This window comes from Centruroides sculpturatus, unplaced genomic scaffold (genome assembly GCF_000671375.1).
Source record: "Centruroides sculpturatus isolate CEXI.00-Female unplaced genomic scaffold, Cexi_2.0 scaffold1851, whole genome shotgun sequence".
Classification (NCBI taxonomy): Eukaryota; Metazoa; Arthropoda; class Arachnida; order Scorpiones; family Buthidae; genus Centruroides; species Centruroides sculpturatus.
This window is the reverse complement of record NW_019385992.1, coordinates 32206-56354: the sequence shown is the minus strand read 5'-3', so window position 1 is coordinate 56354 and position 24149 is coordinate 32206. Positions and strand designations below refer to the sequence as shown.

General features: G+C 38.4%; 4 protein-coding genes and 1 pseudogene across 4 annotated transcripts in view; 4 read left to right on the top strand and 1 right to left on the bottom strand.

Moving 5' to 3' along the window:
• The first annotated feature begins 2930 nt into the window (after positions 1 to 2930).
• LOC111612974 lies at positions 2931 to 5339 on the top strand (annotated as a pseudogene).
• Positions 5340 to 5412: 73 nt separating this feature from the next.
• LOC111612973 lies at positions 5413 to 10804 on the top strand. Its single transcript, XM_023354269.1, has 3 exons — positions 5413 to 5551; positions 6995 to 8063; positions 10570 to 10804. The coding sequence occupies exons 1-3, from the start codon at positions 5413 to 5415 to the stop codon at positions 10802 to 10804; spliced, it is 1443 nt and encodes a 480-aa protein (XP_023210037.1).
• Positions 10805 to 11580: 776 nt separating this feature from the next.
• LOC111612978 lies at positions 11581 to 14004 on the top strand. Its single transcript, XM_023354273.1, has 2 exons — positions 11581 to 11592; positions 11671 to 14004. The coding sequence occupies exon 2, from the start codon at positions 11758 to 11760 to the stop codon at positions 12637 to 12639; it is 882 nt and encodes a 293-aa protein (XP_023210041.1). The 5' UTR covers positions 11581 to 11592; positions 11671 to 11757; the 3' UTR covers positions 12640 to 14004.
• Positions 14005 to 14123: 119 nt separating this feature from the next.
• LOC111612972 lies at positions 14124 to 16781 on the bottom strand. The gene is made up of 3 exons (XM_023354268.1): positions 16138 to 16781; positions 15821 to 16037; positions 14124 to 14435 (listed from the first exon to the last, which is right to left on the bottom strand). The coding sequence occupies exons 1-3, from the start codon at positions 16779 to 16781 to the stop codon at positions 14124 to 14126; spliced, it is 1173 nt and encodes a 390-aa protein (XP_023210036.1).
• A 4271-nt stretch (positions 16782 to 21052) lies between these two features.
• The window catches only part of LOC111612970, a 6323-nt gene continuing 3226 nt past the window's right edge, over positions 21053 to 24149 (top strand). The window contains exon 1 of the mRNA XM_023354267.1: positions 21053 to 21185. Within this exon, the coding sequence (XP_023210035.1) occupies positions 21053 to 21185 (133 nt within the window). The remainder of the gene's footprint in view (positions 21186 to 24149) is intronic.

The window sequence follows — 24149 nt, the reverse complement described above, 5'->3', positions numbered from 1 at the left end:
TAAGCTGGACTATGGTTGTATTGTTTATGGGTCTGCGCGAGAATCTACTCTTTGGATATTGGATTTAATTCACCATCAAGCATTACGTCTGTGCACTGGTGCATTTCGAACTTCTGTCCAAAGTTTGTATGTAGATGCTTATGAGCCTCCTCTGTCTCTCAGGAGAGAACAGTTGTCTCTTTTTTATTATTTAAAACAGAAATCTCATACTAAACCTTCAGTTGATTGTACAGTATCAGATACTCAGCTGAAAAGATTATTTGAAGCTCACCTAAGTAGTGTTTCTACGTTTGCTATAAGAATGGAGAATGTAAGCAGCACGATCGACCTGAACATGAGCAACGTTTCACTGGCTGAGATTGATAATATGCCACCCTGGTCTACTCCTGCGATAGATGTTGACTTTGGCTTAAGGCAGTTTCCTAAGGAATCCACGCCAGACTATATCTATAGACAGCACTTTGCAGAAATCCAACACAATGACAGGAATTTAATTCCCATTTACACTGATGGTTCTAAATCGGATGATTATGTTGGCTCAGCCTTTGTCTGCTAGGATGAAATCGTGGCAGAGCAAATTGAATCGAATTCATCTATCTTTACTGCAGAGCTGCATGCTATCCACTCAGCCTTAAAGTATGTAATCAGAAAAGGTCATCGTCGCTGCGTGATTTACACTGACTCAGTTAGTGCACTTCAGGCTTTGATTTCTAGTTCTCACTCTATAGTGATTAAAATTCGTAAATTGTTTTGCCATCTTCTTGCAAGGAATTTTTCTATAAAATTTTGTTGGGTTTCAGGCATGTTGGTATAAGAGGAAATGAAAAAGCAGATGCAGCAGCAAAATCAGCTAGTCCTTCACAGCATACAATGCGTATTGAAGGAGGTGATTTTAAGCTAGTCATTAAAAAACGACTAGCAAAGAGATGGCAAAATGTGTGGAACGCCCAAGTCCACAATAAACTGCATGAGATCAAACATACGATAGAAAATTGGACACACAAGAAATTTTATAACAGGAGATCTGAAGTTATTATTACTCATTTGAGAATCGGACATACTCGGTTGACTTATCAATACCTTTTGAAGGGTGATGAGCAGCCAGTATGCCAGTATTGCAACTGTCCTCTTACTGTAAAACACATACTGCTCGATTGCTCTGTTTTTGAGACCAGGCGTAGACAGCATTTTGGAAATGCAAGTTTTAAACAGATTCTGGGTATGAGGCCCAATATTTATGATATATTAAACTTTTTAAAAGTCATTAATTTGTGTAAAGAAATTTAATTATTTATTTATTTATAGTAATACAAACACAAATTATTATTGTATTTATTTTCAGACACTTGGTAATTTTTATTATCAAATTTTTTAATTAGTTGATTTTTATTTAGTATTCAACTATTTATTTATCTTTTAGCCTTTTGTTCTTTCTTGTTTGTTATTAATATGTATATATTTGTTTTCTGTTGCTGTTGCTGTTGTTTATTTATTTATATTCGTCATATGTTTCTTATTTGTGATGTTTATGATTATTTACCATTTGTTATGGCGCAGCTTAGCCTATACGGCTCTTGTGCCAAAAAACCATTACCAATAAACCAGTAAAATTTAATAAATCTAAAAATAACAATATTTTACAGAAAGGGAATTAGATAAACAATCAAATCAAACGATTAAGACGACGAATAAATTACTTTAACGCGTCAAGAGAGAAATGTATTTTTAACCTATACATTTACGAGAGAGAGAGAGCTCACAGTTCCTTAAATAACATACAACCTGTTAAAGGAGCTTTGTCGTCTTTCTATCAGCGAAGGTCCTTCATTGATAACTTAGGATTAACTTGATAGGGGACGACTATGGCGTTGGTCTGCTAGCATATGTGTGGAGTTTTTTTCACTCTCCGATCTACGGACGAACTCTTAAGGGCGTTGGCCTTAGAGAGCAAATGAGTGGAGTTTTGTCACCTTCAGAACTGTCGATGAACTCCCTGAATTCGTCTGAGCTTTGATTATATCTTTGCATTTACGACCAATTATTATTCTAGGATTCTTCCACATGAACGGATGGGAAGGTGGTTAAATGAGAGGGTATACAGTTCCCATCGTAGTGACATTTTTAACAGATAAGGGAAAAACAGAGGATGCTCATACTTTTGTGAAAGGAAGTGACTCTCTTATCTGCTTTTACATGCTAGAAAATGTTATTTTCCCATCAAAATGAAAGAATATTTTTTTGTAAAGATTATTATTTTAGACCCGGGGACTATTCGGATCTCACATTAGCGTCTGCCGTTTTTATTTTAAAATCGTAAAATCGCGGCCCTGATTATCAGAAATTATGATTCTATCTGTTATTTTGATACTTTTCTTTCTTTATAATGTTTTATTTACTTTATTTTCCTGTAATTAGAGACGATACAGCTTTAAAATAAACACATCAGCTTTCTCTTGCCAATAGATTATCTCAACTTACACCAATTGTTGTCGGTTCCTTTGTAATTGGGAGAGTCCCTTAATGAACCGCCAAGTGTTTTATTACCGTTTAAACAACTTTTCCCCACTTGTTATTCTTAGTAACTAGACATGTCTGTCAAGGTTGGTTAAAGTTTATTACTTTCACAACAGGGTGTCAAGTGAGCTGCCACCCATGCTCACCATTAACGACAACAACGCGCGAAGTATCACGTTACTCAGTAAACAACCCCTCGATGTGGGTTCCTGTCCGTGGTGAGGGGACCTCCCAGAGATGGTCTAGAAATTCCTCTTTACCATCCCTGGGATCTGAACGCCCACCCATGTGTTTGCCGTGCGTGGTGTCCCGTATGCCGGAAAGGGGGATCCTGGTAGTTGAGGGGCAACATAACGTCCCCAACACACTGCTTTGGCCCCTGCTTCGGATAAACGGGAGGCTCAAATCAGGCTCCGTTTGAGTCAATCGGCTGGTCGTTGAGTCATTCTTGACCTCGGCTTGGAGTCAACCGATCGATGCAGACCGGGCGGACATGTCATACAAGATGTGCTCTTCTTGACTGCATTGTGAGGGTATAGCTCTTGGGAAACCCTGGTGCGACAGTCTATGGGAATCTCCCATGTGACGGCATCCCCTTGTTGGGCCCCGTGGTGGGTGGGGTCACTAGGAGCTGAATACTTATTTTTAAATATGGATTCATTAAAACTAAAAAAATCATGTACCAATGCACCACCACCAAAGGAGGACAGTTCCTCCAACCAACCAGCCTATCTCATCGTGCATGCTATGGGAGAAACAACTCTTTCTAAACGTTCCCCCTTTTTGATTCAGAAACTTTTTGAATCTACCATTGGGCATCTTAAAAAAATTCAAAAGTTGAGATCAGGAGACCTGCTCGTGGAGGCAGCCTCCCCTCAACAGTCTGAAAAGCTTATGAAGACAAAATCTCTAGGAGACATACAAGTCACCATCACACCACACACAAGTTTGAACTCATCACGTGGTGTGATATCTGAAATCGATTTGATGTCTGAGGACGAATCCGATATTCAGATCGGCCTCTCAGACCAAGGTGTCACTGCTGTCCGACGAATTTCAATCCGTCGAGATGGCAAGTTGATACCAACTAAACACCTTATCCTCACCTTTGGAAAACCGTCATTGCCATCTTTTGTTACAGCAGGCTATTTGCGCTGTTCAGTTCGCCCATATATTCCAAACCCGCTGCGTTGCTTTAAATGCCAGCGGTTTGGACACTCACAAACATCCTGCCGAGGTAAAAGCTTATGTGCACAGTGTGGAGTGAAGGCCACCAGAGTACTGAGTGTACCAGTACTCCATGCTGTGTTAACTGCAACGATGTCCATCCTGCCTACTCTCGGAAATGCTCTGCATGGCAGAGAGAGAAAGAGATTCAGCGGGTGAAAACTGTAAATAACGTATCCTATCCAGAGGCTCGACGCATGGTCACCTTAAGTGCTCCTTTGAAACAGAAGAGTTTTGCGGCTGCATTGAAGTCTACAAAGACAATTGGGGTTCAAACAGATATTTCTGTTTCCCCAAAGGAATCTCTTACTCGCCAAGCGAAATGTTTAATACTCCCATTACAAGAAACACCAGCAAAGGAGAGTACAAAAGCAAAAACACCCCTATCTAAACCAGGGGTAATAACGAGAAACTTAGGCTCCAAAAAAGCAAGCAAGAACCCGCTAAACAAACAGAGAGTTAAAGCTGCTCTCTCTAAATCTAAAAAATTAGAGGCACAATCTATGAGTGAGCTCTCTGACTTTTCTGAAGAGGAGAGTCACCAGGAGGTTACAAAACCAATGTCACCTCCAAAAGAGAAACCCTCTATTAAATTAGATGGATACCCTCGCAAAGAATGCTGCCTCAAACACATAATGGATTATAAAATAATTCAATGGAACTGTCGTGGTTTCCACAAAAACTTCTCTGACATTAAACACTTGACATCATCTACCTCATCTCTCTGTGTGGCACTCCAGGAGACTCATTTGAAACCTGGAGAAAATATTTCTTTAAAAGGATTTAATCTCTATCGCAAGGATGATGATAGCCACAATTGCGCCAGTGGAGGTGTGGCTATTGTAGTTTCAAATCACATCCCATCCTTGCCGGCACAAATAACATCTGATTTGCAAGCTGTGGCAGTCAGAATTTTTATTGGAGTAACTGTCACAGTTTGCTCTATATACTTGCCACCAGATGTCAGAGTCAATGAGGATGAATTGGATGCTTTGGTTGAACAGCTGCCTACTCCATTCCTTTTACTGGGTGATTTTAATGGCCATAATTCAATGTGGGGCAGTCCAGACATCAACCGGTGAGGCAGAGCCATTGAAAGATTTATAGGCAACCAGCAACTGTATTTATTTAATACGGGAGAAGTGACATACTTCCATGCCCCAACAAGAACATTCACTGCCATTGATCTATCACTAGCAACCCCAAACCTATTTTCAGCGTTTACATGGGAGGTTGGATCTAATCCACTTTCCAGTGATCACTTCCCAATGTTTTTAAAATATCGAGGCAGAGAAAGCTGTGAAACAGCCCGTCCACCACGCTGGAAGTTAGAAACAGCCGATTGGTCTGTTTTTTTTTCTATGGCCAACATCACGGAGGATATGGTGAATATTGCTGATATCAATGACGCAGTTGAAGTTGTCACTTCCAGTATTATTCAGGCAGCTGAAAAAACAATGGGAAAGACATCAACTAGATATCCAAAACATCCTAAATTATGGTGGAATCAGAACTGTGACGCAGCGTTTAAAGCACAAAAGAAAGCATGGGGTATTTTTCAGAAGATACTTCACTGCGAGAAATTTGGTTGCTTTTAAAAAAGCAAAGGCAAATGCCAGAAGAATTAGAAGGCAAAGCCAAAGGGATTCTTGGAGGAAGTATGTCTCTAGTATGACATCTTCCACTAGCTTAAAAGCAGTCTGGGATAAAATCCATAAAATTAATGGAAAATATGCTTCCCACTCTCTGTCCATGCTGGAAAATAATGGCACAATAATCAGCGATATACAAAGTATTGCTGATACATTGGGTGAAACGTTTTCTACTTTATCTAGCAATATCATGTATTCAAGAAATTTTCAGGCTTATAAAGCCCAAAGTGAAAAACAATATTTAAACTTTCATTCCTTATCTAATGAGGAATATAATGTGCCATTTACCATCATAGAACTACATACAGCGATCTCTCGCTCGGGGAATAGTGCTGTAGGCCCGGATAAAATCCACTACAGCATGATTAAAAATCTGTCAAACAATTATTTTTCTAATCTGCTGTGTCTGTTTAACAGAATATGGACAGAACATACTTTTCCTGACTCTTGGAGGCTATCTATCATTATTCTCATTTCCAAGCCTGGTAAAGACCACAAGAATCCCTCTAATTACAGACCAATCTCTCTGACAAGTTGCCTGTGTAAACTCTTTGAGAGGATGGTAAACAGACGTCTGATGTATCTCTTAGAGAAAAATGAATACTTTTCACCACATCAGAGTGGTTTTCGTAGGAACAGAAGTACCACTGATAACTTAGTAAACCTTGAAACATCTATACGCAAAGCGTTTGTTCGACGACAGCACTTAGTGTCTGTGTTTTTCGATATAGAGAAGGCCTATGATCGCTGTTGGCGATATGGGATACTCCGTGATCTACACCAATTTGGATTGCAGGGTAATCTGCCAATTTTTATAAAAAACTTCCTACAGAATCGAAGATTTTAAGTTAGGATGGGCAACGCTATATCTAGGCTCTTTACACAAGAAGAAGGTGTTCCTCAAGGTTCTATTTTGAGTGTGACTCTGTTAATAATTAAAATTAACAGCATAGCTAACTATCTCCCTCCCAGTGTGAAACACTCTTTGTATGTAGATGACTTTCAGATCTCCTGTCAGTCTAGTAATATGGGTTTCATTGAGAGACAACTTCAAACTTTTCTAAATCGCATATTTGATTGGTCCAAGACCAATGGGTTTACGTTTAATGCAGCGAAGACATTGTGCGTCCACTTCTGCCGAAGGCGTGGTTTGCATTCGGATCCTGAAATTCACCTAAATGGCGATAAAATTCCAATGGTGAATGAGGCTAAGTTTCTGGGTGTTTATTTTGACTCAAAACTGACATTTTTGCCACACTTGCGCAACCTGAAGAGTAGATGTTTAAAATCTCTAAACCTTTTGAAGATACTATGCTGCTTATCCTGGGGAGCAGACAAAGTTTAAATGCTCAGGATTTATCGGGCTATTGTTCGCTCTAAGCTGGACTACGGTTGCATTGTTTATGGCTCTGCGCGAGAATCTACTCTTCGGATGCTGGATCCAATCCACCACCAAGCACTACGTTTGTGCACTGGTGCTTTTCGAACTTCTCCTGTACAAAGTTTGTATGTGGATGCTTATGAGTTTCCACTATCTCTTAGGAGAGAACAGTTGTCTCTATTCTACTATATAAAACAGAAATCTCACTCTAAACCTTCAGTTGATTGTACAGTATTAGATACTCAGCTGAGAAGGTTATTTGAAGCTCGCTCAAGCAGTGTTCCTTTATTCGCCATAAGAATAGAGAATGTGAGCAGCACGATTGACCTGAACACAGGCAACATTTTACAGCTAGAGGTCTGTAATATATCTTTTTGGTCAACTCCTGTGATAAATGTTGACCTTAGCTTAAAGCAATTTCCAAAGGAATCCACCCCAGACTATGTCTACAAACAGCACTTTGCAGAAATTCAACACCATGACAGGAATTTAATTTCTATTTATACAGATGGATCTAAATCTGATGATTACGTTGGCTCAGCTTTCGTCTGCCAGGATGAAATTGTGGCAGAACAAATTGCGTTGAATTCTTCCATCTTTTCTGCAGAGTTGCATGCTATTTATTTAGCTTTAAAGTATATAAATAGGAAAGGTCATCGTTCCTGTGTTATTTACACTGACTCAGTTAGTGCACTTCAGGCTTTGATTTCATGTGAACCTAGTTCTCACTCTATAGTGATTAAAATTCGTAAGCTCTTTTGCCATCTTACTGCGAGTAATTTCTTTGTAAAATTTTGTTGGGTCCCAGGCCATGTAGGTATAAAAGGGAATGAAGAAGCTGACGCAGCTGCAAAGTCAGCTACTCCTTTACAGCATATAATGCGTATTGAAGGAGTCGATTTGAAGCTAGTAGTTAAAAAACGACTAGCAGAGAGATGGCAAAACGTGTGGAATGCACAAGTCCACAATAAACTACATGAGATCAAGCCAAATATAGAAAATTGGACACATAATAAACAGTATGACAGGAGATCTGAAGTAATTCTTACTCGTTTGAGAATTGGGCATACTCGGTTGACTCATCAATACCTTTTGAAGGGTGAAGACCAGCCAGTATGCGAGTATTGCAACTGCTTTCTAAGTGTAAAACACATGCTTTGCAACTGCACAGCTTTGGATCAAAGTCATAGACAGCATTTTGGAAATGCAAGTTTGAGAGAGATTTTGCGCCAGAGGCCAAATCTTCACAAATTATATAACTTTTTGAAAGTGAATAATATTTATAAACATATTTAATTATTTATCTAGGTTATGTTTATATATACCTCGTGGATTATTTATTTATTTATTCATTTACGTATATATCTTGTTATTATTTACATGTATATTGTTATATATTGTTTTGTTATTGACTTTGTTATTTATTAGTTTATTTATTTATTTTATATTAAACATTTTACATTATATATATATATATATTTATTTATTTATTTATACTATCTGCCATGGCGCAGCTTGGCCTGTATGGCCCTTGCGTTAATAAACTCTAACAAACTAACCAACCTCCTCAGTAAACAAAAACTTCCTTCCTTTTTGGAGGTGGGTCAGTGTAAGGTCGCTGACTTAAGGGGGCAATATGTTAATTGTGCGTCAGTAAAACATAGGGTCAAACCGTATGTGGGCGGTGGCAGTAGGACACAGAGATGACAAGTATCTTACACGAAAACCGTTTATTTTGACATTAGATTAACTTACAGAATGGGAAGGACAGGAATTAATATGCTGGCCGGCTGATATTTTACTTTAGATATGCCCCAGGGCTTCAATGAGGTAGAGTCTGGTGACCTGCGGGCAATGTCCAGTAAATCCTGCGTGCAATGTTTGGTCAATCTGGCGTACGATGTCTTGTCTCCTATTCTCCAGGGATGCGACAGAGCTTGGATGTGGTGGCGTCCTGGATATTTGAGTCTGGTGTGCGGCTGAGACTCTGCTGCCAATTTGCCTTTTGTCCTTGAGACTTAGGGATTTTATAAGATTTCCCCCAAATCTCATTCTCTTGATTGGTCCCATTCACTGTCTCCCTTATCCCAATTGGTCATTCTTTTTGTTTCTAGGCGAAACCCGAGATTGATCTGGGTCGGGAAAAGGTCGGAGATGTGATGACAGTCTTTTGACGTTCGCGCTTGTATTTTACTCCGTTATGGCCCTTTTCTCTGTCATCTTTTAACCTAAACGGTCCACCAGATGTTCTTGTGGCCATTTATCCCCCTACTGCATTCTTATTTAACAGATGTCTCTTATGTTTTTAGACCCCCCTTTCTCGATTGCTTCCACCCGACACTTGTTCACGAGCATCTTGTCAAAGCTCTTTCTCTCTGTCGACATTCTCTCTTGCTGTTTATCATCGCGCCGCGTGTGTTTTACAATTTGAAAAGTTTTCGTCCCATCTGGGTTTTGTCATTAACACCCCTCTTGACCCGATTCTATCCTCGAAACTTTTCTACGTAAAAGTTTCGTAATTAGTCGTAAATTTGACGCTTTTTTATGACCCTCGCAGGGCTCCCCGCCATTTAAAAATGTCATTCTGAGGTTAGCGACATTTTACCTGGCGACTCAGGTTGCCAGTCCAACTGCGGTATCTCGCTATCAGGGTTCTCGTTTTTCCTCTCCTCGTTGGGACCAACTTGTTTGCCTGACTAGCGTTTTATTTCCAATTGCGACGGATCAGCTTTTGAACAATTTGTCCAACTAGTCATATAGTATGATTAAAAGGATTTAAGAAAATACAATATACGAGATAAGACAAAAATATAATATAATGACAAAAAATATATATATGTAAGTAAGATACACAATAAGGATTTTGTGTTACATGGTCTTGTGTTACCTTTCTCTATTTTTTTTTTTTTTCTCTAGCAGCGGTGCCAGCCTCCCACTCGCCCCGCCGCCTCGAACATTGCCTTTTGCTTTTGCTCCTGCTCCCGCCTTATCTTTCTAATCTTGTTCAATATCTCTTGGTCCTGTTTGATTTTTTTGATATTGTTATTTGCCATTTCCTGGTCTCGCCCCTTTCCTTGTTGTCGTTGAAGGGAGAAGGCTTTGGGGATTTCCGGGTTAGGAGACTGTGGGTCCTCTCCGCGGTTGCACTTTTTGTTCCATTTAGATCTGTTTTTTTCTGCTTGGATCTGTAGCGCTGTATTTGTTGCCAAAGCCATCGCCTCTTCTATAATCCCTCTCAGGTCGGGGTCCAACCCCCCGGCAGGGGCAAGATGAGCACATCTGGAGACAATGCCTTGGGGGCGTCTTGACGTTTTCTTATGATGTGCCGCACAGCGGCGGGCTCTATCACAAGTTGTATTTCTTCCCCCCCTTGGGAAAGGTTGAGGGCTTTCATATTAATTTCCTCCAGTTGCCAGAGTTTGGTGGCCATTGTATTGTCTGTCAAATATAAGAGAGAAAAAAGGTTAAGTGATTAGAAATGCGTAAATGCTGGGTTCTCTCTTCCTCCTCCTTGGAAAAGCAAGTTCCATTCACGATGACTTTCAAATATACGTGTGGAGTTCCGTTTGAGGAGGGAAACCTCGTTCATTTCCGAATGGATGCTTTAGACTTCCGTGTCTAGCCCCACGGTTTCTCTCAGGGAAAACGGTCATTACCCCGGTTAAAACGTGGTTTTCGAGCATCCGTTCTAACATTTTTATATTTAAAGTCTTGCAATCTCTCATTACAAAAAGGAAAAGAAAATTTTCTTGAGTCTTGGTTCTCTAACTAAAAGATTAATACAAAATGCTTTAGGAGGTTTAATTTTCTCGCGCCGTTTTATAATCGTCTCATTTGCAAGGGAATTGTTTCAAATCCGACGGGAAGTGCTACGGATTCTTCCCGTTTAGATATGGTTGTTGGCTTCCGCTCATCTTCTCTCTCCTCAGGAATGTTGGAAAGCGGTGTAGCCTTCACAGTAATCGGTAACCGTTCGGTCATCTCCGTTATGTCGGGTTCTATTCATTCTTCTCTTTTGAAAGATGGATAAAGGCTCGTTGATCTTTGTCTTCCCAGGCAGCGTAACTGCCTGCGACATCTCCAAACCATCAGAAGTGTCACTATTATGATAACAGGAGCTATAAGACTTAAATTCCACATAGAAAAAGGGTGATTTAACACGTCTGGTGTCGATGGAAAAATATCCGTTTTTACTGATTTGATCTCTTGATCTATCTCTAGTAACATTCGTTTGGAAAATTCTATTGGCCAGTCATATTCTCTGGGCTGGAGAACGTCTGGAGTGATATTTCCTTGGATATTCCTGCAGAATTTTCACTTCTGTAAGATTGAGGACGTCCGATATTGTGGGTTTGGTTTCAAAGCGCAACTTTAAAGGAAGTTTATGATTGGAAATGTGTTCTGAGTCGCATGCCGGGCACATGGCCGGTGGAAGTCATTGGCAATTTTAAGATTTCCGTGTTGTTCAACTTAATCATTTTGACTGGTGAATGTTGTAGGTTTCTTTCTACATTGCATTTGATAATCAAATTTAAAGGTGATGGAGTGGAATATATTCAAGTTCCTTCCTTGTCGATGCGTTGGAACATTGGGTTTGGATTGATTGACACTTTTCCATTATGTAGTTTGTTTACTGTTGGCTCATCCGCTATGAATAAAGCATATTCACATTATTGATACGAAAGTCTCCAAACGGCGACCTCCGGCGCACAGATCGTAACGCAGATTGTTCTATTATTTGAAAGATTTATTGTTAAATATTTTGACTAAAGGTTTTAAACGTCGTTATCTTTGCAACTTCGAAAACTTAACCTTTGTGTAAGTGGCTGTAATTAGGACTTTTTGGTTATGAAGATAATTCATAGAATTCAAGCATTTGATTGATTTTTGTTGCAGTTTCAGTTGTATGAAATAAGATTAACCAAAATAACTTATTGAATAATGAAAAATGGATCATCAAATTTATAGGTATGTTCGAAGAAGATGGCAGAAGATCTGATTTCTGAAAAAGATATACAAGCAGAATGGTTTTTATTAAGGATAGGGAATTTTGAAAAATGTGTTCTGATACCTTTAGACAAAAATGAAATAATTGTTGGAAGAAGTAGCAACAGACATCTCAAAGATAGTCCAGGAATATCTCGTAGACATGTTCGCGTTGAGAGGACTTCCAATGGCAGATGGATCATTCAAGATCTTCAAAGTACAAATGGAGTCTTTGTCAATAACGTCAAGATTGATTCTGGATGTTCGTATAACATTCAAGAATCTGATATAATTGGGTTAGGAATAACATCTGCCACTTCAGAAGGACATTTTTTATTCAAATTATGTCGAAAACGGAACAATTTTGAGATTTTATCTCAAAATGTTAATGTGGAACCAAATATAACAGGTAAATTGAAAACATCTCCCAGTCAGGATGGTTCAGAAAAATTTCATTCTTTGAGTAATCCTGTTACAAAAGAACAGAACTGTGAAGAGATAAGTAGCAATTCAATTACAGACTGTAGTATATTGGATAAAACTGTTCAAGTCAAAGAATGTATAGTAAAGTTAAAACGATGTGATGATGATATTCTGAGGTTACAAAGATCAAAAACCGAAATACACAACAAATCACCATTATCGAATAGTGATCAAGTGAAATTGTCCAAACCTTCAATTGAAAAGAAGAGAAGAAAGGAAACCAATGACGTGATATCGAATTGTGACCATAGTGAAGAATTTGATAATTTAAATTTAAAAAACATAAAGAAAGAATTACCTGACGAATCATCATCATCAGAAAGTGATGACCATGACGATTTTAAAATTTGTAATTTAAAGAAAAAGAAAGAGATTCTTGGTGAATTAGATTGCTAGTAACATGTAAAGTTGTGAATTTCTTGATAAGGCGATGTACAGATATTCAGTCTGGTAATGAGCAAATGTTTTCGAAATGGGGAAATATGCAGGGAAAGCCACTACTTCATATAAGTCAAAATATCCTTCGGGAGTGATTAATGGAAACTTTGCGAAAATTCTCAGTGTTAACGGAAGTGCCACTGCATCCACTGTTATCCGCTGATAGTATTTAAAGACATCTTCATTTAGAGTCTTGATCAGCGAAATTTTGCTGGGTAAATGTTTGTTTACTTCTGTTAGCGCTTCTAGCAACTGTGACCTTGGCAGGAAGTATGAGCTAAGTCAGTCGGTTTCTAACATCTCCACTGCCTGTCTTAAATTCGTGACGCCGATTCTCAATTCTGTAACGGCGTTTTCCACATATCTAAGTGCTGTACTTATGACGAACGTATAAACGACGAATGAATAACTGATAAACTCCACCATACCTTTAAAATGCAGTCTATTTTAAACAGTTATCGAACGTTTTCGGTCAGACGTCGATGCTGAAGAAGGTCTGTAAGGGCTGTTTCACACTATGACCGACTGGACAGACCGGTCCAACTCCAAGTCGTGTTATTATGGCAACAGCAGTTTGCCAACCGACTAGTCGTTCCAGTCGGACAGATATGAAAAGTTAAATATTTATAGTCCGGTGGGAGCAGTCGGTGAGCTACAGCCAATGAGAGCTTTGAAGCTATAACCAATCAGAGTTTAGATTTATCCAATCTACGTCGAAATTAGAAAATGGAGGAAAGTATGGATTTCTCGGAGTGTTTAATAAACAAAGTCAGAACATATCCGTGGCTTTACAATATTCGGCGAGCCGATTATAAAGATAACATTAAAAAAAATAATTCTTGGAGGGAGATTTTCAAGAAACTAAACGTTGAAGGTACGTGATCTAATAATGACATGATATATCTAATAAGTTATGACATTGTAAATGTAAAATATTTTACATTTACAATGTCATATTTTTTAGAATCACTAGTGAAGAAAAGGTGGCAGAATATCTGCGACCAATATAGACGAAAAAGTAAAGAGGAGAATCTTCCTAGTGGTTCTGGAGGTCGCAAGAGACAACAGTGGGCATATTTTAATATGCTCTCGTTTCTGCGAACAGGCATTGAACAAATAAAGTAAGTTATCTTATTCTATAAATGATAAATTGTAATTTCAGGTGGATGTAACAAAAAGAAAAGAAAAAAAATGATTGGGAGAAGGAATTATTCGACCTACTTAAAACTACAAATACTCCCATAGTGGAAACTAAACATGATAGTGATTATTATTATTTCATGTCACTGTCAGAACGTTTCCGCGAAATAAAATGTAAAAAAAAAAAATAATTTATGGAAAAAAAATTGAAGAAGCCTTTAAGAAGCAGAGGAATCGGAATAAAAAAGTTTATTTTTATATGTAAATAAAATTTTATTTTTACAGTTTTTTACTAGACTAATTTATTTAGACAATTCTGGAGTTGATCCTCTTGTCACAACTTCATTCTGCCAAGGAAGTCGACCTTGTTCGCTCATAAAAAAGTCTTGAAATAATTCGCGAACTTTCTTTGCATCACTACCACTATTTTTAAAATAGCACGTAGTAATGTCTGTCATTGCTTCGTTTGTTTCTGTTTCATAACGCCACTGACCAGGTTTTATTTCACCATTAAATCCTTCTGAATCCACATAATTACTGGTGCAATAAGCACTTTCCTGGGACAGACATCTTATGTCACACGTCCTGAGGTAATTATGTAGGCATACTGTTGCCTGTACAAATTTTACAACATTTTCAGGATTAGCATTAATAATAATTTTATATATGCGCCACCTGGCTGCTAATATCCCAAATGTATTTTCAATTATGCGTCTTGCACGAGACAAGCGATAATTGAAGACTTGCCCGTTCAAGAGGTAGATTCTTACCACGGTAAGGATGTAATAAATTTGGAAGGAGAGGAAAGGCCTCATCCCCCACAAAACAATATGGAACTTCAATATTTGATCCTGCCAATTTCTCATCTTTTACTTATACTTAGTATAAAGGGGATGAAAATCCAGGCTTACTCAAAGGTATTACCTGGATGAGAAGTGGAAGGAGAAAGCACTAGGGAAGGTGGAGGGGAAAATTAAAGGAGGAAAGGAAAGATGGTGAAGATGGGAGACCCAGAAGTGCCCTGTATCGAGGTATTCATTAAATAATAAACAAATAATTACAAAAAAAAAGAGAAATACAGAAAGCGTAGAAGCTGCTACACTTAATCAATAAGTACACTAATTACATGACGATTTACATGCTGAAATAGATAGAGGCCGCAACAATACATACAGTGAAAAGTAACTTATAATAATATAATATGCCTTGTTACAAAGGTAAAGACCATGAAACAATGTTGAGACCCTAAAGTACAATACCTTATAATATATGAGAATACTGATGAGTAATTAGTGTAACAATCAGAGCCCGACAGTGTTAATACCTTATAAACCCAAACAAATAAACGCTAAGTAAATTACCTAACAACAGTAGAAGATACCTTACTGCAACAAATGACATCACAGCGCACTCCTGCCCCAGTGATGACAATGAAGACCAGGTGCAATATGTTGGCAACGTCGGTGTCGGGACTTAATCTTGTCTAAGGAGAAAGGAGTCCACTATGTGCCATTGATAATGCAGCAGCTGAACAATGCAGAAACTAAGGTCCTATGGAGAATAAGATCCGTTGCTGACAAATGTTGATTCCAGAGCTTTTGTTTTTATTAAGAAGTTATTTAGTCCTTCAAATATGTCTCTGTCTTCGACGAATACTGACAACTTGCAGGGCCAATTGAATCCTTTATTGAGGACAATGCCCTCTAGATTTATTCTGTAGTTTTTGTATTTGCTGCATTCAAAGATTAAATGTTTGGCATTCTGGATGGATGTATTGTTGCAATCACAAAATGGATGAGTCCGAATGCCAAACCTGTTTAAATACTGTGAGAAGTTACCATGATCAGTTAGTAACTGCGTAATGTGGAAATTAGTGTGGAAAAATTTGTTATGGAGCCTTCCAGGGATATTGGGAAGGAACTGGAAGGTCTTCCTTCCTTCTGGTTGCCCCATCCTCCCATTCGCGTTGCCAAAGTTGCACTGCTGTTTGATGTATTACATTATTGATTATTTTCTTAGGGGCTTCCCAATAAGTTGGGGTAGCAGAGGATGCAGCAGCTTGCTTGGCCATTTGATCTACGATGTTATTCCCTTCTATTCCAGAATGCCCTTTCACCCAAGTAAAGGCTACTTTATTATGACAGCTTAACAGTTCCTGCCGGGTGAGATTAGCTAGAATATCATTTCCATTTTTTAGTCTGTGAATGGCCACTTGACTATCAGAGAAAATTCTTATGTTTTTGTTTCTAATCTTGGTACTGTTGATATATTTCAGGGCTTGAAAGATTGCGTACTGCTCTGCTTGCGTAATAGTACATATGCTTAAAGCTTGCTTTAAAATTAGTGATATTCTGGTGGTCCATAATAGCAAAAGCCGCTCCTGTCCAGCAGTCACTTTTGGAGCCGTCGGTGTACACATTAAAATTCAAGGTTATACTGTCATTGAAGTCTATCAGTGAAATGTCACCTGCCGTACTGGGATAAACATCAAGAAATTTGACTTTACTACTCATGGTCGTAACAAAGTGTTTTAAGTTGTACTCATTTAGGTTAGGAAATAACCCGATTTGTAAATATTTATATAGATCGCTGTCTGGATTATCTATGGTGCCCCCATTGTTAAGATTCCACTTCCACATCTCCTCTTTTGCTCTTATATAAAGTGGTAGAACCCCGGAGATGACCTGCAATGCTTCTGTAGGTGCAGTTCTATAGGATCTACACTTTCTAATCAGGGAAAATCTTTGAGCCTTATTAAGCTTCTTCCTTGCTCTAACATTATCCACTGCTTCCGCCCAAAATGGAGCTCCATATAGAATAATCGTCTCTATACATGCCTTGTATATAATTTTTATTGCTTTTTCTCCTAACCCCCATTTCCTGCTGCATATGCTTTGTAGTGCATGAGAGATCCTTATTGCCTTGTCTGAGATCTTACTCTGATGCGTAGCCCATTTCATATTTTGGTCAAAGTTAATGTTTAAATATTTCAAGCTGTTGGTATTTTTTTATCTTTTGTTTATTGATAAGAATTTTCAGGGGTTTTTTAAGTTGGGTACCTTTGGTTAATACCATTGCATCACACTTACTGTAGTTGATTTGTAATTTATTTGTTATGTACCAATTGCTCACTTTTTCCAGAATATCATTAGCGTCCTTTTGTAATGTTTTGTTGTTTTTATTTGATACCATTATTAGAGTATCATCTGCGTACCCCTGTATTTTAAAATTACTTGGATGTTCGTCTTCCTCATTTATTTTCAAGAGCCCATCATACGCGATGTTCCACAAGCCAGGGCCCGAACGGGACCCCTGGGGGCAGCCTTTAGATAGGTTCCTGATAATATTTTCTCCAAAATCAAAAGTGCCAGCTGTTCTGTTATCTAAGTAGTTTAGAAGAATGTTATATAAGTTCTTAGGGCATTTAAATAACTGGAGTTGCTTCATTAATGCTGGCCACCATAGGGTATTAAAGGCATTTTTAAAATCTATAGATATAAGTAAACAATGCTCGTTCCTTCTCCATGATTCATTTATATATTTATTAACTTGACCAATTGCATGGTATGTTGATTTACCTTTGATGAAGCCGTATTGCTTCTTATGAAGACTATTGTTGATGTTTAAATGGTGATTTATCCTATTAATAATCAAACCGTCTAGGACCTTCCCTGGAACCGAGAGAAGACTAATAGGTCTGAGTTGATCTGCCCTTGCTATGTATTGGATATCACCTTTAGGTATAAATTTGACATTTGCTGTCTTCCATTTTTTGGGAAAGGTCCCTGTTTGTAGGCATAAGTTATAGATATAGACCAAAGCAGTAGGCACAGCATTAAAAGCATGTTTTAGCATTTTTGGGGTGACCCCATCAAGCCCCGGTGACTTCTTATACTTTAAGGTCTTAATAGCCCTACTGATTTCACTGTAAGTGAATAATACATCATCAGGTGTGTTAGGTAATATCTTCATTGAACTCCGGATTTTCTTTTGTTCTTGGCTATCCAGCGATTCTTTATCATCCGGGAAATGAACATCCATGATGTATTCCATTGTTTCCTTGTATGTCTTGGTTTTTTCACCATTTTCTTTGATTATGTTTACTGGAATACTGATGTGAGTAGCAGGGGGTCACCGGGTCGAACCCTAATGACCGCTTAATCTGCACGGGTCGGGAAGACCCGCTCTCGGTTGTCGGATGGCTTGTTTTGTCGGATGACACCAATATGTGCAAACCGAGGGGATAGGATAAGAGTTTCTCCCACTTACCGGCGCGCTGTCAGAGAGTGGCTATAGGAGGGCAAAAGGAGTGGGAGGCGTAACGAAGTCATGATGAGATGTTGATAGTACTTATCAAGAGTCATTAAATTAGGAGTAACATATTTAATATAAACTTAAAAATAAAAACAAATATATTAAAATTACACTTTAATTCTAAACAATATGAAAGTGATAATCATAATAAATTCCGAGTCGCGACAATATCGAACTACCGATGTCCGTCTATTTCGTAAGTGAGATCATCAAAGGTCTTCGACACAAAATAATTCTAAGTCCTATCCAAAGGAACAGATAAATAAATTCAAAGTTCCGAGTATATCGACAGACAATATTTTCTAAGTCCCGAGTATACCGAGAGAGAGTGAAGTAAAAATAATCTAAGTATTTACCTCTATAGGTCGGCGATCAGAAACCTTGAAGTCCTTCCAGAGTAGACGCTTGTAGTCTTCTTTCTTCGTTGATCGCGTCCTCCGATGATCGCCTCGAGATCTTCGATCATTCCCCTTTTATACCTTTTTAGCGTGGGAAATCTCGGGGATTCTTCTGACGCAAACTGTCACTTCTCCCGATTTCTGACAGTCTCCCCCGTCATGGGTGACGACAATGCAGACATCGCTTGACCAATTAATGTTAAAGTCGTCACCACCTGGGGAGATGACTGACCATTTTTGGTAATGTTCTCACCGTAAGGGTGCCCTTGTAGGTGACCTCTTGATCTACTCTCCATACAGGAACACCCATCCGTCTCCGTCCACCAGACACTTGCAGGATACTACTCTATTACAAGGTGTCTGCGGTGTGACCAATTAGCAAAACAAACAAATGTCCCGGGGAGAGGGGATTTCTTCCGCGGTCGCCTCGGACGACTTCGTCCTAGGGATGACCTTCTTGACGGACGAATTACGCAGTTCACTATCTGGGGTCTATTCCTCGGACATTAGGGTGAGAATGGGAGAAACAACGAAAATGATGATGAAAGAAATATAACTTGTTACGTATTTAATAAAAATTCTCTTAAAAGAGTTGGATTTTCACATGACTCCCCACTTTTCTAAAAATCGCACACCCTTGGTGTGATTTTTCTTTCTTCTGTTGGGAGAGATGAAGTTGACTATAGATATGATGGAGATCTTCATGTTGATCGACGAGTTATATTTTTGAAGTTCTCAAAGAGATATATTCTTGGTATTTTCTATCTTCGTTCCATTATGCACCATTAAAATTCCCTTTTGTCTTTCTATGCCTGTGCTCGACGTCAATTTATAAGTCAAAACTCGAAAGGCAAAACTCCAGATTTGAAACTTCATAAATCTCTGTTCGCCCTACCAGGGGGGAAATTTCGCATCTCCGTTATATGGAGAAATTCTGTGTGTATAAACAGAGGGAGAGAAAAAAAATTTTTAGAGGTAATACGCGAAAAATCTCTCTCTCTCTCGATCTACCTCAAACTTAAACCCTTTTATAGGCACTAAAAAAACTTACAAAAAAAAAACAACAAAATTAATATTACGCGAAGAAAAGAAAAAAAAATATAATAATAATAATACTACGATATCAAAAAAAAATTTATAAAGGATACAAAAGATGGTCGACTTACGCGTACAAATTTTTAAATGATAAAGTCAACTTACATGTTAAATGTAAAAACTAACTAAAATGTTAATAAACAGTTGGCTATTCACACCCTAGTCAGAGTGCATGATAAAAGAGATTGTTCTGCCGGTACCTTTTCACCTTTTCTAATGTCCTGGTATGATGTCACAATCATCAAATAAAGAAATGATCTTCATTCGTTGTACGTGATAAAGAGCGTCGAGTCCGATAGAGGGTATCGGCGACGTCCGAAGAACATTTTCAAATATTGATAGTTACAAAATGTGCAATCCCGTCGATCCATGGACGAGAGCTACGATCAGGTTCGAGATAGAACCTGTCGTCGTCACTATTAAAGTGTCCAAATCCATCCTTCGACAGCAAGTACTCTTAGTTTGGAACATTTGACCTTTTAATAAACAAGGAATGACGTAGGCTCGCCACTTCAAAACTCCACTTTCGGCTAGAAAGGGTGGATGGCTTAAATAGAGCCTGTCGTCGGAGAAATGCAAAAAAATTTCGTTCAAAAGGATCAAAGGAAGACATAAATCAAAAGATTTTATTTTAGGCAGTCCTGAAGCTTCAGTAGCTGAAAAATTGTCTTTTTGGCAAAATAAATGGAGAGAGATTTTCTCTAGGTCTTAGACTTTGACCAATAGAAAAAAAAAAAAACCTCCTCAACATTTGGATCTTCGTAGCTGTTCATTTTGCTGCACAGAATCAATTCCTTTTCAATGAATAAAGAAAAGATAACAGACAGCTGATTCAAAGGTCTCTGGTCCAAAATTTTTCTCTATGAAGGGTAATTTTTGATCTGTGACAGAAAACTTCTGCTTAATTTTCGTTCTCAACCAATATCGCTCTTCTTTAGAACGACACCAATTAAGCACGGATATCAGCAAATCAGGAAGGATCCTTTAAAAATCAAAGAATTTTGCCCCATTTTAAATTTTGGTTCGCACAGCACTTGATAAAATGATAAAAATAAAAATTTTCTTTCCGTGGATCCTAATAATCAAAAAAAAAGTTTATCCGGTACAGCCTCCGTGAGACGAAGCAAAATGCTCGTTACATCCCACAAAAGCTGTACCAATAAGTTGGCGCCCAAAAAAAAAGTTTCTTCGAATACCCACCGATATAACTGCCATCTAGGTACTCAATTTGGTGAAAGGATGTTTGTTATCCAGAGCGAATCATGGCAAAAAAAAAAATTTCGGAAAAGGATTCATACAGTGTAACTTTCTCAAAGAAAAGAGAAAATTCCCAGAAAAGTTTTGATAAGATAAGAGAATCCTTTCCTTCAAATCAAACCTTTCACTTACACACAGTGCCACGAAAATATTTCTATAGGCTTAAGATGGCAGCTGGAAGTATCATAGACTTTCGTCATCAGGCTAGAGGCTCTAAACTTCAAATAGATACTGCTCAAGACGGAGCAATAGCCTCTGTAAAATATGGTCAGACGAGTCTGAATAATAAGCTAGGCACACGTGAGAATTACGAGAAAGGTCTCGTCTCTCAAACATAGTGTGTAATATACAGATTTCCAACAAAAAAAAATATTAGCTCCCTTCGAACAAAAGTTGAAAGAGTTTTTCCCAATGGAAGTCAAATCAAATTTCCCTATGGCTTCTAGACCTTGGATGTTGAGTAAGAAAATAGATGAGCAAAAGATTACCTATCCAAACTTCTGCCAACAGTGACCAAACGAAAGTTTACTGGGATACTGGTTGGTACTGTACATCAATTTAAACAACCATTGACCCTTGACAACTTGTCAGTCAGGTAACTCCCTTACAAAATAAAATTTCAATCGCGATTTGACATCGCAAGTGGCCTGGTGAGAGTTGATTGTAAAAATGCTAATCATGAACCTTCCTCCACCCCCAGGGAAACTCCACTACAAGACGAATGGGTATTAAAACATATGTACTGTTCCCTTCCTTCCTATTATTTTTGAAGGAAAGATAAAAGGATACATGAGATTCCTATTCCTTGTTTGAAAGGTATCGTTAATAAAGGTTCAAATTGCTGCACTTGAACCGCAACATAGCAGTTTACATGACATAAACCAGTTAAATTTTGTTACATTCCCATAAAAAGTTGAATAAAAATAAACAAATGAATTCGTATTCTGAAATGCTTCCAATAATAATACCAAAGTCAGTAATAATGATGACAATGATTTGTAATGAAGATTATCATCTCTCTTTCAAATGTAGAGACTAGAATTAACTCACCATTTTTATCATCAAAAGAAAACTATCTCTTCCTTGAACTGTCAATCTGTTGATAGCAAGTCAACAGCCCAAAAAAAAAATATATATATATATCTCACCTTTTAGTTAAGGTGTGCCGTACCGTGATTCCTTGTGTTTATTTTGTTTTCCGATTCGGGAAGGGTTCTTATTCCGAGGAGAGGTACGTGGAGTTAAGACAGGAGGAGAACCGGTCCGACGGGGAGGAGTGTGCCTGCCGCCGGTACTAGGCGTCTCATCCTTAGCATTGTTACCTCTCCAATAACTACACTTAGCGCATATCCTAACGGAATATAAAGTTGACCCCTTGCAAGCTTACGAAAGTTATTATTTGTTCAAAAAAAAATTGATCATACATTCTCGTATGGAAATATTCAATTATTATTTTATTAAAATACAAAGAGATATATTATATTAATTGAACGAGTTTCGATGACGGTCAAATCGTTGCCTCTTTGGTCTTATGTCTTCTTCCGAATCTGTTTCTTGTTCCGAAATCGAGGTAGACGGAGAAAGGGGGGAGATTGTATTTCTTCTGCCTCCCTTTTTATGTCATTTGTTCCTTCGATGGTCCCGTATAGTTCAGGCGCTATCGCCGTGTATTCTCCTGGCGCCTTTTCACCCTTTTTACCTTCCTCTCTTCTTCGACTTATCTTTTCTACCCATCTTTGTTGCCATTTGAACCTTCTTTCCGTCTCTGGGTCTATTAATCCTGAAAGGGGGAGTATTGCCATTGTGAGGGGTGCTTTCCAGTTTTCCTTTTGACTTTGGGATATGCTTTCTACCATTTGGGCAAAAGCTTTTTCGATGGCTTCCTGATCTACCCTCTGGCCGAATTCAAATGGCGCCAATAAGTCCTCCACCTCTTCCATTTTCTAAAAAATAGAAAATCCCCTTGTTTTGCTTAATATAGGGTAATATATAAAAATAAATAAAATAGCATTATCATATTCAAATATATATATTAAAATAATAATGATAATAATAATATGCGCAGAGGTTTTTATTATTTATGTGCGGAAAGGACGGCTGCGTTGCCGTTTTTCTGGCTTACTGCTAGAAGGAAGAGGTTTTGTATCCGCATTTTCTATCTCCGGATTATTTTTGAGGTTTATCATTTCTTCATTTTCTTTTAATGAAGTTTCTACCATAGTGGGCTCCTCTTGTCGATTTTTACTTATACGGAGCACACCTTTCGTTTCTTTAAGTAATAACACATCGTAGAAATAACACATATGCTCAAGGTTGCTGTACTGATACATCCAACGATAATGACGCTAGGGAAATAGGAATCCTTAGAAGAGGAGTGACCCCCTTCAGGTTTAATTTTCATTGTATGGAGCAACTGATTTAGCGTTAAGGTCATATCCTTATTAGCTCTATCTGCTATTTGCACATCGAGATCAAAATTTTCTTTAAGCCTTTGTTGAAAATGTGGTTTTGACATATGTTCTTGAAGAATGCTTATTTCTGTTTGATTTAGTATTTGTTCTATTGGTGGCACTACCAAATTGTGAGCAACTTCAGTACGAATGGTGGATCGCATATGAAAATGAGAGGTGAGAATTATTTCAGGCAGATACCCCACACATGCATTAGGTAACGATATTATTCCTGTGTTGTTTAATTTGCTTATGGATGAAGGAGATGAAACTGGGTTTTGTTGGGTTGAAGAACATTTAATAGCTAGAATTAAAGGAGTAGGGGTGGAATATATCCACTTTCCTTGTTCACCTATTCTTCTGAATATAGGGGCATATTTTAACGTTATTATTCTGTTACATAATTCCTTAACTTGGATTTCATTTCCAATAACCCCTCGATGTGGGTTCCTGTCCGTGGTGAGGGGACCTCCCAGAGATGGTTTAGATACTCTTCTTCACCATCCCTGGGATCTGAACGCCCACCCACGTGTTTGCTGTGCGTGGTGTCCCGTATGCCGGAAAGGGGGATCCTGGTAGTTGAGGGGCAACATAACTTCCCCAACACACTGCTTTGGCCCCTGCTTCGGATAAACGGGAGGCTCAAATCAGGCTCCGTTTGAGTCAATCGGCTGGTCGTTGAGTCATTCTTGACCTCGGCTTGGAGTCAACTGATCAATGCAGACCGGGTGGACACGTCAGACAAGATGTGCTCTTCTTGACTGCATTGTGAGGGTATAGCTCCTGGGAAACCCTGGTGTGACGGTCTATGGGA